This window comes from Nelumbo lutea, chromosome 4 (genome assembly GCF_056320005.1).
Source record: "Nelumbo lutea isolate HS-2025 chromosome 4, American lotus-T2T, whole genome shotgun sequence".
Classification (NCBI taxonomy): domain Eukaryota; kingdom Viridiplantae; phylum Streptophyta; class Magnoliopsida; order Proteales; family Nelumbonaceae; genus Nelumbo; species Nelumbo lutea.
This window is the reverse complement of record NC_142687.1, coordinates 4,325,821-4,344,097: the sequence shown is the minus strand read 5'-3', so window position 1 is coordinate 4,344,097 and position 18,277 is coordinate 4,325,821. Positions and strand designations below refer to the sequence as shown.

The window sequence follows — 18,277 nt, the reverse complement described above, 5'->3', positions numbered from 1 at the left end:
TTCAGTTGGATCCATATGATGAAACCAGAATCACATTTGTGGGATTCTTTCGGTTTCTCATGGAACCCCTCAGGTGGGATTATGAAATCGGAATCAAGCACTGTGTTTTGGTTCTATTGTATTGATGTAAGATCCATTCTATTGGACTTGGAATCAACCAGTAACAATGATTCAAATGTTACAATGAGACCCTTGAACAGCTGAAATCAAGTTTATGTTGACTATTTGGAGATCACAGAAGAAATTTTATATTGATCAATAGATCATCATTACAGTGATTGTCGGTAGAGGTATGCCTCTTTATTATTTCATTGTTGCTCTCATGTTTATCATTAACAGAACCATTCACGTAAGACTAGTTATAATCATCAAGTAGGATATCACCGATCATTGAACCACTTCTTACTGGAAAAGGATGACCGTCCAAGGCTATCTAAGAATGCGACTGCCGCTATATATGCCCTTACAGCTCCAAGACCAGGTCTAGAAAGGCAGAAAAAGAAAACCGAAAAATAATCACATCACAAATAGAATGAAATCAATATCAGAGGTTTGTAGCTTTTCTATGTTTTATTTATTTTTCTTCATACCATGATTCTTTAACGTGGCAAGGGATGGTTTCCGATCATCTGACCTGATGATCGGTTTTTTTTTTTTCGGACACTGGGTTTATAAAACTTGTTATGAATTGGATCTGACTACCTTAATGTTAGCATCATGTGAATTTTGTCTAATGGAGAGTTCGTGGGGCTGCACAACCGGGGTAATCCATCCCCATTTCCTTAAATCCCCCAACCCGGGTGGCAGCGGGATTTGATTTTAGGTATATGTTACAACGAGTCAGAGACTACCAACTGAGCCACCATCAGTTGGTTTAATGTGGTGCTATTTAATGCTTATTTATCCCGGGGCATCGTTCTTGTGTCGGTCCTTAGAATCTTAGCCATTTCTATAACTATGGTTTGCAGCAGGACGGGCCTAGCACATGTCTAATGGGTTTTATGTAAGTCCAGGCGTGGACCAGCCCACACTAATGAGATCCTTTCCAGTTTTTTTTTTTGGAGGAGTATTGATTTGTCCAATGCAGATTTCTGATTTTCACTGCAGAGCTATAAATATTCAAAAGGTCAACAACCCATTCTATGCACCAATGCCCGCTCGTGAATTGGCCGTAGGGGTGTCAATTGGACTGGATTTGGTCCAATCCGATGCAGTCCAATGTGAGTCCATTATAAATGGACCAAGTTCAATCCAATCCAATGAATGTTTTGGACTAATTTGGATCAGTCCAATTCAATATTTGAACCATCCAATCTGTTCAAATTCACTTTGATATAAATTGATTTCAACCCAAACCTGGTGTATTGACACATATTTTTATCTTATATCAATGGACCAGATATTGGTTTAATCTAACCCAGTCCAATATAAAGTTGTTATGGATGGACCAAGTCCAATCCAATCTAATAAATATTTTGGACTGGATTGCTCCAATCCAATATGTCTTATCCAATCCATCCAAATTGATTTTGGATTGGACAGGGTCCAATCCAAAATCAGTCCATTGACACCCTTGATTGGCATCAATTCCAAGCTGGCACCTACCCCAACAGTACTTTGAGCCTACAAATTCTGACCCTGGGTCGATTGGTCATTCTCCATTTTTTTGTGGTTTTGTTTTTTTAAAGAACCCCAGTAAGAATATAAAAGGAACATATCCTTCTTGTTTATGATAAACACGAGTTCAGATCTGCTACCAACCCAACACTCCCAACATATCCTAACTGACAATTCCACTGTAGCCATACATTGGGAACATCTCCTCATTAATACAAGGGAGATGTTCTTAATGTAGATCTGCAATGGCTTGTAAGACAGTGTTGGGAGTGTTTTGTTAGTAGCCATATCCCTACCCAATAAACACATTTCATCATCTAGTCAGAGCCTTGCTACTGTACAAACTGCAAAGCATGTAACTGTGTGGCCTTGAAAAATAGGGTTAAGTATTCTGCAACCCAATGTAACCCCCCCCCCCCATAAACTGCATTCTGCCAATAAATTTGGCATCAATTCACGGTCAGGATTCATCCCCCAACCATTCTCCCTAAATTATACTAGTGTTCTATACACATGAATGTCGGTACTGAAGTGGGACCTGTTCCTCACAATGCACCTCACACCGATCTCACAATCACATCCCACCATGTATTGAAAATATCTCCCTATGAATAATAAATACAAATATGAGAGATATTCCCAATGTAAGACCAAGACATAATGTAAGGTCAATGTGAGGCACACTCTGAGTAGATCCAATCTCAGTGCATGGACATTATTTTTAGGGAGAATGACTGATCAGTCTAGGTTAGAATTTTGTAGCCCCACCATACCGGTGGGGGGTGAATCCTGACCGTGAATTGATGCCAAATTCATGGACATGATGTAATTTAGGTGGGGGGGGGACCACTAATAGACTATGGGGGCTGTTCACTCAGAATTCTGCATTGGGTTGCAGAGTATTTAACCTTAAAGAGAGAATGACTGATCAGTCCAGGTCAGAATTTGGTTATATAGTGTTTTACACACAGCATGGCGAGCAGCAGATCCGGGCTCTGGAAGACTGGAACTGGCTGCATGATTTGCTACATTTTTGTACTACGAACCATAGGGTGGGCGGAATTTGACGACCGAAAAGAAAAGGCCGGAGTGTGGTGTTAGTTTGTACTTACAGTCGGCATCTGTCTTGATCCAATATTCCCTATTCCCATTGGAATCTCTGCCGCCAAGTGGCAACTGCGGTGGGGGATTTGATGGGCTTTCGCAGTGTCGAAGAAATCCTTCCTTGGAGATGGCACTCTGAGGAAATATCATGATGTCCTCTTCTAGGGGCATTTGATCTCCATTATTGTAGTCGTAGCTTCCACCTTTATCGTCAGGGATATTACTCTTCATCTCATTTTTATATAGCTTTGCGGGCTTTTTGCTGGTAGTCGAGCTCTCAGGATGAACTCTTCTGTGGAACATCTGTAGGATCTGGCAGCCAAAGAGTACACAAAAAATAAAAAGTTGAAAAAACTCAATTAACTGAGAGAGATTAAGATTACCAAATATATTGTAAATCTCAAAGGTTATATATAGGAATATGAGATTTCCAGCCCAGGCCCCAGGGGGATGTTGGTACATGGTACTTAACATCGTCGGATCATCTTCATTTCTGACATATCATCGGGAAATGTGATGTGCCGTGGGTCGTTGTGGGGGATTGAATTGATCTCAACTAGCCGAGCCGGCTGAACGATACCGTGATCTGATAATACGCTATGTGGGGCCCGCCCAATATGCTGTTTGACCCAACCCAACAAACTCGTATAAGCAAGAAGCAACTAGCGTTGCCCACACACAATGATGGTTTCTTTGAGTAGACATGACGTGTACCCAAATGATCGATCCACCCAGGAACCCACCCTCGACGAGTCAACTAGCGTTGCTCATTGAACGTCTATGCACGGCTAATGGCGATTGGCGCATAGACTGACTGAATATGAATGTGAATTGTGAAACCTCCCCTGTACTTTCTGATTTGATAGGTTATATATCATTGTTGATTTCCAAGGTCCCCCGTCAGTGCAACTGCTACCAAGGTCCAAGGGACGGCCGGACGGGGAGGTCCATTATTCCTCAGAAAGTAAGAATTACCACCACCCCCGGGTACGGGAACGGGAAGGTCCAGGACCAGTAGTAAAGAAGTAAATGTACGCACCTTGTGGGTTTTCTTCTCCGCTGAAACAGGATCAGAGGCAGCAGCAACAGCAGTGGCAGGGTTCCTAGAACACGTATTAGATGTCCGTCGCTTAAGAATTTTCGTCATGAGATGATGACTGCTAGTACTGCCACATTTCTCGGCTATAGCTTCCTTCTCTGCTCGCTTCGCCTTCCTTTCACATTTTGCATCTGACGCTGAGTTACCTGTCGTTTTACTCCTATGAAAAAGCTCGCTGAGTGACATCCTATGTTCTTTTTTGGCCACCATAATCGTTTCTGGAATCTTGATAGGAGAACCAAATAGATATTCTTGAAGTGGGCAGATTGCCATTGTGCTGTTCCCGTTGTTCTCGGTTGTTTTAGTACTAACATGACTGCTCCTCCCAGATGACAAATTGCATCCATCTTCCTTTACTTCGGCCACAAGGACTTTCTCTAACTCTTCGTTGATGAGCTTGAGATCACTCTCCGTCATCTCAGTTTCTTTTTCAGTTATATTCTCAACGGAGAAGGTGAAAACAGACGTTGTGGGGTCAGCGAGGACAGGGTCTGAACCAAAAGTCCCGATTGTGAGGAGTCCATCAAAGCGTTCGGCCGCCGCTGCTGCTTCCAAGTCTTCATCGACCACTGTTGTTTCCGATCCAGCGAAAGATTTCCGGCGGATCCGCTCTTTCTGAGACATCTGGTTTGATGATGATCGTGATCCGTTGTAACCTGGTTTTGTGTGGTAGTAGTATTGTGGTTCGTCGTCGGGTGAAGAAGGCTGCCCTGAAAGACAATAACAAGAGGAACCTGAAAATAGAAAGCAGGCACAAGGAAAGGAATTGGAATGGTGCTAGTAGAGCAGAAGACATTAGAACATTTAGAGACACAGAGACGAGACGGCCGCCTACAAAACAAAATGAAACACGAGCAGGAGCAGCTACCACTGTACCAGTGAATTTTTAGAAAAAAAAAAAAATTTGCCTTTTATAAAAAGCAAACGGTCCTTTTCAGTTTTCACGGTCCGTCTGTACTTTCGTCAAAGTTTAGTTGGGACACCATAACGTAAAATCAGTATCGTCCGGTTCCCGTAGATGATTTGGAGTACACCCCGGTGGCCGGTGGACATTCCAACTGGACCAGACCCTGTTCAAACTTCAGAGTTTTCTGCTTCTTGCAACCGCCCAACAAAAAACACGGACACGCCAGTGACAAAGTAGACCATTTGACGTTTCGAATTTAAAAACCAAGGGGGATGCCGTCCGTATTTCATTGGGCGGTCGCAAGAAAGTGCTACGACCACCGTCCGAGCAGATTAATGCTACGCTCAACGACCAAAGCTACTGATGATTTATAAGCCTAGCCTGTAACAGACTTTCAGTGGTAGCCTCAAAAAGAAGAAGAGAGTGGACAGTACCGATTATAAAATCCTTGCTTGGTTCGTTATTATATTGCCGGAACTTACGGTGCATCCAATCTAATAACTGCGACAAAGAAGAAACAATGTAAGAAGGTTTAAAGAAACAAGCTCGGTGCTTGAAGAAATTAAAATGATCTAAACGGAAGAAGATAGATATCAGAAACTCGCCTTCATCTTGATATGCCTTCTTCTGAGTGGAGATGGGGGTTGGTTGTCTGGTAGCTTCGGTAGTAGGGATAGACGTTAAAGAAGAAAATAGGGATAGAACGAGGAGAGGGACATATGGATTTCAGACGCGAAACGGGGATGGGTTTGAACTTTGAAGGAGGAGTAGTAGGGCTTATATTAAAATAGAGGTAGAGGTAAAGGCGAAACTCAAGGAATGAATGGATTAACTTTGGGTAACAAGTTGTAATGTCAGTGTCGTATGATCAGTTAATGGACCCATATGTAGTTGATCACCATCGTCATCGTCATATAAGCCTTATCCCAACTAATGTCTATAGGGTCGGCTACAATGAATGAACATATAGTTGATGATGAGCTCAATAAAAGTATTGCATGAAGCTGTAAGACAGTAAGAGTAAGATGCATGGATGGATGGATGGGCCGATGGGTGGGGTAGGCACTAGAGAGAGAGAGAGAAACAAAGAGAAACATACAAGTTTTGGGTTGGTCCTTCTTTGTCAAATATCAAATCATGCGTCACCTGGAGGCTGGCTGGCACTGACTGCGGTTTTCTGGAGTCTGCACGAGTCTGGACCCTTGTGGGATCCTTTCATCCTATTCCCTATTTCTATTTCCTGTGTGCGTCCATTAGCATTTCAGACGGAGACGGGATTATTATGTGCCGCAGACCGCAGTTGCACATCTGCATTAATCCACTCATAAGTCATAAACATACGTTTCATGTTACATGGAAAAAGGAGAATATAGATTAATCTCATGGCTCTGCAACATCTCTATCTATATATATTTGCATTATATATATACATGAAAGGAGTCTATCAGTCTTTCATGCTCACATGGTCTCCTGCCTACTCTTCTTTTTTTCTAAACGTGGTTGATTTATTTTAGTTTCAATTAAAATTTAAAAAATTATGATAAAACCTTCCTAAGTCTTAATTCTAGCTATCTAATAAAACCCATCATCTCCCTCTAATTAGGTCTTAATTGTATGTGCAGTTTATGTTTGTAACTTCTACCCCCTTTCCCAATAAGGCTACTTAAGGGAGTGCTTTTTGGCTAAAATGAGCTTCTAAAACAATCACTTTTGGGAATTGGCTTTTTGAAAAGACACTTTTTAGTGTTTGGCTACTCACTAGCTTTTTTGTTCAAAATAGTTTATTGTATATGTAAAAAGTTAAATAGAGGGTTTCTTTTTTTTAATCTGTTTTCCAAGTGGGCTTTTTTTTATGCAAAAAACATGTTTTGAGTTTTTTGCCAAACGATTTTTTAAAGGGCTCCAACATGAAAAGCACAAAAAAGCCCATTTAAGAAGCACTCTCAATTCTCTCTTTTTAATATTTTTGAATTATATTCTTAATTTTTGTGATGAAGTAGCAGTATAAATTTGATGGATTGGATTGAGTCAGTGGCCAATCCAAGCTAAGGCATAGACCTAGATCATGATCAAAGCCTAATAGCTACCACTACGATTATAAAACTAAAGCTACCTATGAGAAATGACGTTCTTCATTTTTTAACTGTTCATTTAGTTCAATATACACATTGTTGCAATGTTGTATATATAATTTATTTCACTTCTCATATCTCATAATTACTTAAATTATTGTTGATCAATATTTAATAATTTTTGAAAAATCTTTCATAGTTTTCAAACACTTTTCATTAGATTTTTTTGCACAATTTTTTTTTCTAGAATCCCTCACCAATATTTAATTATTTATTCAACCTCATACATTGTATAAATTCACTCAATACTATCATCCATAAATAAGAAAGGCGTACGTTGAGCATGAGCTTACTGCATGTAGAAGGGAAAACAAACAACCCCTACGAGCTCAGCATACGTACTTAACAGCATGGGGATATTTTCCCAACCAAAAAGTGAGAATGAAAGATGTCGAGTTGATACACGATGAAAAAAGATACTACCAATGATGAGATTGAATTTTTTTTTTTTGACATCGATCAATCGGGGTCATGAAGATTCTAGTTGAGTTTCTTTTACTTTCTTTACTCCGATTCATCCTTCCCACCGACAGAGGTATTAGCTGGTTCTATCCATAATTGCAATGAATTGTGTAAATCAATTGACACGTAAAATCAGAGGGGCTGTTCTCTCTCTCTCTCTCCTAAACCTTCAACTTTTTCTCTTCCGCTCCATATGATATCAGGGACAGTTAAATGAGACACCTATGCCTAACCAACAAAAAAGGGAAGACATTGTGATGCCATCTGCTTATTGGCTGAAAAGAAAGAAATGGGCTGAGAAGGCTTCATTTAAGTAACAATTAATAGTGTATTAAGGATCAAGACTGGTTCATTTTTACTTTAGATTTGACTGTGTTCGTGAGAAATGAAATGAGAAGTAAAATGTAATTAATCTCCACCTTATGTAAAAGAGAACGAATGATACTTCTCTACTTAGAGAGAATTGAGATTAGAGGAAGGCGGTGTAAATTTTGCATCAATTTTTAAAATGCAAAATTTTCACTGTTTACAAATGCAAATGAGAAAAAGAAAGTATAATTTTTTCATCAGGGGAGAGGGCAAATGATAGTTACAAACAAATTGATGCAAAACTAAACAGGGTACAAAACTTTTTATCGGGTTAAGATTTGCATTGCAAATAAATAATTGTTAGCTGCCTGGAAATCTTGTACAAATAATAATCAAGGGGCTATGACGGAATTTGTCCTATTTTATCGGCAGCTAGCGATGCCTATGCTATAATTTCCATGAGATTATTGTTATTGTGATTTGAGGAATCAAGCAGACAAGATTGGTCGGCCAAGTAAAGCCCACTAGCATCTTTTAGAGCGATGATGATTCGGAAAAGAGAGAAAATGTTGCAAGCTTAGAGACAAAAGGCTACACGGCCCTTGTTGGATAGAGAGAGAGAGAGAGAGAGCGTGCAATGCAATTGCATGGAGGAAGGTTCATTATTTTTGGTGAAAGTTGATGAACTTACGTGGACCTAATTTCGGGTATAACTAAGCACATGTTCCAGGCCCATGGATCCAACGGGGTACATCCAAATTACTGAAACCCTAGGCTACTTTAGGCAGTTCTGTTTCTGAGTTTGGTACTCTGAACCTTTTGATCACTGTGTCTCCCATAAATCATCAATACTCTCCACTCTCCCATGCAAGTACCCTAACTCCTTTGTTGTCGTCCATAATGCACTTTTATGTTTTCTCAATAATTATATGACCCCTCTAGGGTGAGAAACCAATGGATCAAGGGGTAACCAATGTGATGCACGGATCTAGTGCCAATTCAAGTGAATACGCATGCGAGTGTTTTGTATTGTTACAAGGTGGATTTGAGCTTAATTTAGCTGAATATTAGATTATTTGAGCTGAATTTAGCTTAATTCAAATTTGGTTTGACTCAAATTAAAGCTCACATATATTTAATTTGCAGCTTTGCCTTGATTTCAATATTGAATCGAAGTTTTATATGAAAAATTAAAAATTATACATGGCCGGCCCAGATTGAGATTTTTGCAAGCCAAATTCAAAATGGTTCACAAATATAACTTGATTCATGTCCACCTCTATGTATCTATGCTTACATGCTTGTGTTCACACCAGATCTAAAGACTCATAATGTGATCATAACTTTGAAAAGGCCCTTCAAATTAGTATGTGGAGCATTTAGGCCTCAAAGTAAGGGTTTTCCATCATAAGCGTAAATTATTTGGGGTTGACAATTGTAATCTTTGAAATGGTATCATAGCCATTTTGACCAAGTGATTTAGTGTTTGATCCTCATTATCTCCATTATAATTAATTAAGTTTCCATATAAGGTATGAATGAGACTGTACTTGTTCAGATTGATATATATATATGTTTGATAGTCCAGTTCTAATTATTGAGCTAAAACAGTGAATCGACCATTTATGTTTTTCGCTTGATTTGATGTTCGATGATCATTTTAGCAAATTTACCCGTCCAAGAGTTTATTCCAACACCATGAAAATATTACAAATGCTGTGAACTTGTCATAAATGATCATTACTCAACATTACAAAGGAAGGGTGCTGATGATGCGCGATCTGGAAGCTCCTAGCTGGATGATGACATGGACCTTAGTCATGTAGCGAGCTGGACCAAGCTGCAAGACAGAGGATTAGAGAACCCGGGGTGGCTAATCCGGCAAGGTTGCTCCAATGCTTAAGTCAATACTGGGTTGTGTGAGCTAAAAGTTTGTATGCTAGTATGCTAGTGAGCAAATAATCGTGCGTACCCTGTGTCATTGTGGTTGGTGCTTTATATAGGCATTGTTTGGTGTAGGCTTCGTGCACTGAGCTGAGGGCAACTCGACGAAGGGAGTAGATTGTTCCTTTGGCCTGGAATGACTGTTTGATGAGCTCGTAGTCATTGGTTTCAATCCTATTTGTTCCTCAGGTCGGAAGAGTCCAAGTGTTTACAGCCTTACACAGGACCTCGCAGTCTTGATTATCGGGGTACAAGAGCAAATTTATCCGCTCGAGGAGAGGTGGAACAGGTACCCCGAGGACATCTACCTTATTAGGGATGCGACCATCAAGGGATTATGCAATCCGACTAAGTACCTTAAGAGCAAAGCTCATCATGTCGTCCTCAAGAAGGAGTTCTGTGTGATTGCTTTATTAAGTTGCTCCACTTAGGTAGATTTCGACGCAATGTCCCTCAAGCTGGTTCTCAAAAGAGTAGCTAGTGAATTCGATGCGGAGCCTAAAACCGAGGTGGAGGTCTATTGTGAAGAGATCGACCAAGTTTACGTTTGTCATAGTCTAGTCTTTCCTTTGTTTCTCTTTCTCGTGCTGAATTAGTCTTCCTTCCTTTGCTTCTTTTTTTGTCCTTCTTTTTTTCTTTCTTCTTCTGCACACCAATGAGGCTGAGGTGGAACAGTATGTAACCGACCTGTCTGCACACCGATGGGGCTAAGTGAAAATTGCTTTTTTATTCCGCTCGTGCCGAAGAGGCGACTGTGTCTTATGCTGCCCATGCTGAAGAGGCAATTGGGTCTTAAGTTGCCCATGCCGAAGAGGCGACTGGGTCTTATTCATGTTTTGCGCTGAGGTCACTATTTGTTCGGGGCCATGGCCCTTGGGCTCTAGGAGCGACTCATAGTCCACTCCCCATAATATTATTTAGTCGATGTGTGGCCTGACCTCTCTGCCTAAGCGGGTGGTCATTCTGTAGTAACTTCTCAAATGGTTGTTTCTATGTCACCCTGTGGGATTATCTTCCTGGGTGAGTGCTTGCAAGACCACAACGTACATGCTCTTCCCCCCCCCCCCCTTGTGAGGGTTGTTGATACATAAAGTTGTTGTCGGCGTGAGTCGACAGTTCAGGGCCACGGCTGCAGTACATCAACCTCATAGCGACGTCGGTCATCGACTCCTACAAGAAGTCGCTAGGAGCTCGACCTACGGGGGCAGCACTATTGACTTTAGGTCACCAGCTCTAATGGGAGCCTTGGAAGGCTCGACCTTCAAGGGCATCCATGCAGTCCGTTGGCCGCCGGCTCCTGCGGGAGCCACGAAGAGCTTGACTTGTAAAGGCGACCTCACAAAACGGGGCTGATGAGGCATTGCCTTGGCAGATTGCTATTGAGGATGAGTTGAGGTTGTTTTGTTGCTATCTACATCGAGCTTCTCCCATGCTCAGATATGGAAATTCATGCTTCATCTCATAGAATTTCCACGCTTGAATCCTGGTGGGAGCTGCTAATAGTTGTACCGTGGGGAGAGGGGTGTTCACATGCAGTAGCGGTATATTTATCTGGGGCATTGGGAATGCTGGGTTTGGCCTGAATTTGTCTGATTGTCACAAGGGAGTTCTCAAGGTTCATCACAAATGTTCTTCACCCCAGTAATTGATATTCGTTCTGGATGTTGGTGCTGCTCAAAAATGCTTTTTTTAGTTCATAAAAAATGAAAATTATAGAGTGAAAACTTAAATTTTTAAAATGCGAGATCTTAGCTTTTTAGAAGATGAGGACTTAGCTTTTTAGAAGGTGAGAACTTAGCTTCTTGTAGCGTTTTCCACAAACGACGCCAATTGATGATGCGCGATCTGGAAGCTCCTAGTTGGATGATGACCTGGACCTTAGTTGTGTAGCGAGCTGGACCAAGTTGCAAGACAGAGGATTAGAGAACCCGGGGTGGCTAACCCGTCAAGGTTGCTCCGATGCTTAAGTCAGTATTGGGTTGTGTGAGCTAAAAGTTTGTATGCTAGTAAGCTAGTGAGCAAATAATCACGCGTACCCTGTGTCATTGCGGTTGGTGCCTTTATATAGGCATTGTTTGGTGTAGGCTTCGTGCACCGCATCTGAGATTTCCGGGAGGTTGTGCCTTACCAGTCTGAAATCCTTGGAGGTAACCGCTATGCACGTTGACCATCCTCCAGAACATTCGGTACGTGGGCCAACTTCAAAGAAACATGGGAGTGTCGGGGTATGCATGCCGAATTTGTCAACGAACACATCTCGCAGGTCACCGCATGGTCCTCAATTAGGTCAGCAAGCCTTCAAGAGAGGTTGTGCCTCGCGTCGAGGTCACTTCAGTCAGTGACGAGGTGCTGCATGTCGGGCCTGGACGAGGTGCTACAAGCCGACCTAAGTTGTGGTCGAGGTCGCCAAGTCAACAATAAAGGCAGGTCGCCAGGTTGGGACAAAGATGAACTACGATCTGGGACTCCAAATCCTCGCTTAGGTGGCATCTGAGTGTTGTCCAGCTGTTTCGGGATGCCATGTGCCATGAGGTTATTGGAGGGCCAAATCCACCCTCATCAAGTACAACACATAGAACACATAAAAAGGGCTACTTGCAAACTTAATTAATTAATATATGATAATGATCAATACCATTGATAATTAAAAAAAAAAACTTACCAAGTCCTCGACAGCCATGTCCCCTCCAACTTTGTCATTCATTGTTCATTTTCTGAGCTATCAATTTTAGATCTTTTACTTTTTTTTTTTTTAGAACCGCAGTGTAGGAGAATCTAGCTATATTTAGCTGTGCATTAGTCTGCTCCTTCTCATGGAACGTATCTAATTAATTGTGGAACTTTGGAAAATGTATTCTTAAATGGAGGAGTTTGGTCTATGATGCCTCTTAATTTTCTTTGGTGGCATATGTATTTTAGGCTCCGTTTGATAGGAGTATAAAAACATATATGTTCATTACAAATACAGACAAAATACACGGATTTGTACTACTCTATAGATTTGTACTTGTACTCATTCCAAACTGAGCCTTAGGCTGTGTTTGGGAAGAGTATAAATCCTGGTTCAATGTATATATGCATTCTCGTTCAGTTTTGTTAGTGTTTGGCAACAATGTAAATGTGTATTGACAATGATAAAAAAAACACAAATTCTGAGGCATGTTTACACCCAAAATGAGAGCTAATTCTGCATTAAAAAAAAGAAGTAAACATTGCATTCAAAGTGATCAATGTTAAAAAAATGTATGTTCCAATATTGGGGATTCATGTTTGCATCCATTACAACTAAAAGTCATTTGGCAAGAGAGTAAATTTATAAATACAAAATTAAACCAACTTTGTATTTGTATAGACCCAAATGCACTCTGCATATTTGCATTTACATTTTATTTGTACTGTTTCCAAACATAGCCTTAAGAATAGAGTAGTTGCTTTCAATATTTTAAGATTCTGATTGGAGTAAAAATTGGAATGCTCTCCAAATCTCGGTTTTATTGGTTAACTAGCAGTTTTCCTGTCTAACCTACCAAAACCATCTCTATTTGCACTATTTTACTATTTGTCCAAGTTGAGTCTATAAACCATTGGTTGCTTTAGTAAGCGATAACAAACATATATAGATAGAATAGCAAAGGGATTGGGAGAGTGTGCATTTTAATTGTTTACGTGAAGTAGGGGGTGAGTAGGGGTGGATTCAAGTTGAGCCAAGCCAAATATCTGGTTATTCATCAAGCTTGGCTCGCCAATAAATTAGGAGGCTCAAGCTTGAGCTCAAACTTGATTCGAGCTACAAACTTGAGCTCGAATTCATCTCTAGTCAAAAGCTCATAAGTTCAAGCTCGGTTTGGCTTGAGCTTGATTGTGAATCAAACATTTTATAAAAGTAAAAAATTAAGAATTATAAAAATTATATATATATATATATATATATATATATATATATATATATATACACACATGTATTTATGTATATATACACATACAAATATCAATTAAACAAGTCTCACCAAGATTTATTGGACTTAAACTCAACTTAAACCAAACTAAATCAAACTTTTCAGGAAAGAAACTTGAATAACTCGTGAAAAACTTGACTCATGGGTTGCAGCCACCCGATAGAAGTGAGGTGTGAAATACAATTCAAATCTCCAAACTCTAAAATTATTGTAACGAAAGAAGAGTTAAATCAATCAATTCCATGACAGATGATGAGGCAGAGTGAATGATTAGAATGCGAACGCCGGTCATATATAAATTGTAGGCTATATACACACTTTTTTTTTGCTAGTATGGGGTGTTATGATTGGTCCTACAGTTCCAAACACAGCTACCAATATTTAACTAATTTGTTCTCCAATTCTATTCTATTTGTTATCTTTGGGATCATAAATTCTTCTACATACGCATGCATAGGTGATAAATCGGAAGATAAGAAAAAGATGATGATGTAAGGTGGCTGGTTTTGAGCAAATGGAATGAGAAGTCAAATTTGCATTGCCCTATTCACCATGATTCAAAAGCTTTCGCTTCAATTAAAGCAAATTGATTAGAAAGTCTACATCAGCGATAGGTAAAAGGATGTGGACATTCATCTGGTTGAAGTGTCCAACAATGTTATGTGTGACACGAAGACTGTTTCTGCCAAAACAACGACAATGTAGAAAACGCACGAATGCTCTCAGCTCTCTCTCTCTCTCTCAGGCAAAAAAGCCAAAACATGGACATGGACCGGTCCTTCTCGGTGCATCTTCATCAACTCACTCGTCACTCTCTCTCTCTCAAATGCAAAAGAAGCCAAAACATGGACCGACCCTTCTCGGTGCATCTTCATCAACTCACTCGTCACTTGGTCAGTGAATAAACACGCAAGGAGACAAACACAGTCCATCCCATCATCTATATACGTACATGGGCCTAACAGAAAAATCTTGAGGTGGAGCATTATTGTGTGTCCTTCAACAATTTAAGAATGCTGATGCCTTGATGGGCAATCCACGCGATGATGAGTAGTAGTCCAATTATGAAGCTTCTATTTTACTTCGCTCAAGGTTTATTATCATCCCATTATCGTGCATTATTGAATACTTGTGATACATTAGATAAAGATTTCAACCGATTACTAGGAGTGTTTATTATATGGTCTATGACAGTCAAATTGTACCGAACCAAATCGAAATTGGTGGTTTGATTTGGTTTGGTCTGAAATTTTCTCATACTGCAAAGTCTGCAATTTATTAGTTTGGTTTAAGAATTTCTCCAAATCGAATCAAACCGTGAATGCCCTTATTAATCACATAATAGGGCTGGTAATATTTGACATGATGCATGAACATAACATGAAGTTGTTAGGTTTAGATTCACCTTAATTATGTACGTGTTAAAATAGTACCAACATGTTTAACACAATTAATAAATGTCTCAATTTCAGGTTCACCCACCTAACTTGAAAATAGCCAATTTATGACCCAGAAATTCTATTATTAAATCATGGATGCATATTTGGATGAAATACTAATATAGTAGTTAAATATGGCATTGAATGGCGCTTTTTATGAATTTATCTAGATGGTAGATTACTGAATGTTTATTTTACTATTTAAATTTATATATTGTTTAATTTAAATAGATTAATCATGTTGATTTTGTGATAATTCAGATTATAGGTCTCATTTTTAATATAGTATTCATATATCCAAATACCCCTCTCTTGATATGACACAAATATGACACAACATAATTTGCCACTCCTAAGTATAGACAATAGAAATTAATTTATAATAGTAGGAAAGGAATCAAGGATTCAATCAATTCTGCTTCAAGGATATATCCACGTTTTTGTCCAATCTAATTTCTTTTTCACGACCTCGTTTTGTCTTATGGATTCATCATACTCTCTTACATGAATGGCCAAATTGATTTTGTTAGAGTGGTAGAAGAAAAAGAAAGAGACACTTGTTTATTCCTCTTTACTATATAATGCTTATATTTGCGTTGGCTTCCTGCTTAGACCATAAAAAATAAATCAAAATATTTTAATAGTATCATATAATGTCAATTTTTGCAAATGATAGTTGTCTAAGTGTATTAATCATTAAATCTAATTATTGAATTAAATCATTTAAAGAAATATGATTAAAAAAAAATCGAATGTATTTGATCTCTTTATCCTTTCCATCCAAGGCCTAGTTCACTTTCACTTACCTGAGTGAGTTTACTTGGGTAAGTATTTCCTAGGCAAAAGTTTTCTAGATAAGTTCGGTTCTAACATTCTTGTGTGATATAACTTACCAAAATAAAGAGAGAAGTGTGATATCGAGAGAGAGAGAGAGAGAAGAGAGAGAGAGAGAGAGAGAGAGAGATTAGTTACCCGAGTAATTGAAACATGATCATCTAATGATCATGTTGTGCAAAAATTCCATCCATTAGAATGGTGAGAAACCAAATTTCTATTGAAACCCTAATGCTGAAATCACATGGGAGAAAATTCTGGATTGAATGGGATTTGGACGATGACAGATTTGATCTTTGGGGTCAAGATTCAATTCATTACCTGATTTTGAAGTCCACAGTTTCAAAACTCAATGTTATGTTCACACCCAATCCAAATCTTCCTCAAAACACTGCAACAAGTTGAAGATGGTGCAACTTTGCTCCTTTAGTCTTGAATTCTTCTCTAGAAGTTACAACAACAAAGGTCCAACTTTTGTCACAATTTTGGGCAAGATTTTTAACCTAAAGCAAACCTAGCAAAGTGTTAGAAAGAGTAGACAAAAGGGCTGGTCAAATGGGGTTCAAAATCCTAGTTAAAAGCTCTCACAAGGTGGAGTGGCCCATCTTCATGGAATCATATATTTAACGCAATTTTATTTCTTCTCATCATTAAATTTTATTAATTAAATCCATACATAATAAATTAATAATTCCAATAAAATAAAAATATACTTTTAAGATCTACCTGAAAAAAAATAGTGTTTTCATCTAGGTAGCGGTAAGAAATTAAACCATTTCGGGTCAAAATGGGCCAATCCATGTTCTCACAACTAAACAATAAATTTTAAAATAGATAAAATGAAAAAAAAATAGAAATTAAAAAATTTAAAAACATTTTTAGCATTTTATATTTGACATATTAAACAATAATAGGTATGATAAATAAGAAATGATTTTATTAATGATGGAAATGGAATATAAAATTTAAAACCAATTAGAAATAAAACTATTTTTCTATTCTCTCTTATTAAATCTCATATTAAGGTATATTCACTTATTAAATATACAAAATTAATTTTAGTATTATGAAAATAAATGTTTTGAAAAATAAACTGAAAACAAAACAATTTTGTTCCCTCCCAATGGTGGGTGGGCAATTCATGCATTTTAGGTCAAATGGGTTAATAAATAATGTAATAATTAAATAATAAAAACATAAACATATGAAATATATAATACGAACAATAAAAGAATTGGATATATCTAATATTGAATATTCATTATACTAAACAAGAATTGGTAAGGTCCCAAGAAACTTTAGTGTTTAGACACTTTATGGGCTTGCTTACTTAAGCCCATATTAGCATGGGTCGAATTAGCCTATAAAGCTAATGAAAATTTAAGTAGTCCCCCTCAATAGCTCGCATAAAGAATGTGACATATTGGCTCTCCCATTGAGTTGCGGGTCCCATACTATACAAGTGATAATTTCCCAATTGGGTAAGAATTTTTCAAAACTGTTAGTGTTAATGGATAATTAAAAGTCTCACATTAGAGCCCTAGTCAAACTATGTGCTAGAGAAGTCTAGTAAGACTAGGATTTGACTAGTTAAACTAGCTTGATGGATTTCAATCTAATGGATGATTTAAGAGAGTTGGACTCTCTCTAATCTTATCCTAAACAATTTAGGAGTTACAATTGGATTAGGAGAGGTCTCATGCATCCCTCCTAAGTGTTAAATAGATTGCAACACCAAGGGGTTAAGCTATTCTCTCATTGCTACCTGAATTCCATGAATGCAAATTAATACCATAAGTGTTGGATTTAATGATAAGAAATTGAATGCATTGAATATCTTATAGTTGTATCTTTTCAACTCATTTAATATTAATAATTGATTACCCTTTTGCCCTCATTTTTATCAATAAATTTAAATATGGAAGGGTAAATTTTGTCCTAAAAAAATTACAGAAATATTATTGAGGCTATTCATTCTTTTTAAAGTAGTACAGATATAGATTTGATAAACATTGAAACCAAACAGTGGTTTTATGCTTAATAAATGCTAATGCATATATGGTGCTGATGTGACAGTATTTTTTCAATAAATGCCCACGCAACCTAACATAGCCCGAGTCATTCCATCCTCTATTTTAAAGATGCAAAAAATTTTTGAGACTTGGAAAAAAATGCTGCAAATAAGGCCATGTTTGGTTCATTGCTCAGGGTCTCATTTTTTCCTAATTCTTGCTCATTTTGGGCAAGAACGAACAAAAGAATGAACAACATTAGAACGCTTGTTTACAAAATTCTTACCATCAGCCACAATCTTTTCAGAATGAAAAATCAGCTCATAACACAAAAATTGAGGTAGCCTCCAACATGAAAAATAATGATGTCCCTTCTTGCCCATTTTCATTCTTTAAAGAAGCTCTATGCCAACGGCTAGAAACTGTCAGTCAAGGTTCAAAATATCGTCACATATTGGCCGA

The 18,277-nt window shown here is 38.3% G+C and overlaps 1 protein-coding gene across 2 annotated transcripts; it reads right to left on the bottom strand.

Annotated features, from left to right (window-relative positions):
* Positions 1 to 211: 211 nt before the first annotated feature.
* On the bottom strand, positions 212 to 5,979 carry LOC148853472 (protein LAZY 1-like). 2 transcript variants are annotated; one of them, XM_088941561.1, is made up of 5 exons: positions 5,333 to 5,979; positions 5,162 to 5,228; positions 3,761 to 4,530; positions 2,730 to 3,033; positions 212 to 483 (listed from the first exon to the last, which is right to left on the bottom strand). In XM_088941561.1, exons 1-5 carry the CDS (start codon positions 5,336 to 5,338, stop codon positions 464 to 466), a joined length of 1,167 nt encoding a protein of 388 aa, XP_088797687.1. In that variant the 5' UTR covers positions 5,339 to 5,979; the 3' UTR covers positions 212 to 463. The 2 variants fall into 2 exon arrangements, with proteins under 2 accessions (XP_088797687.1, XP_088797686.1); XM_088941560.1 differs by having other exon boundaries at positions 3,761 to 4,554; positions 5,333 to 5,665.
* Positions 5,980 to 18,277: the final 12,298 nt, after the last annotated feature.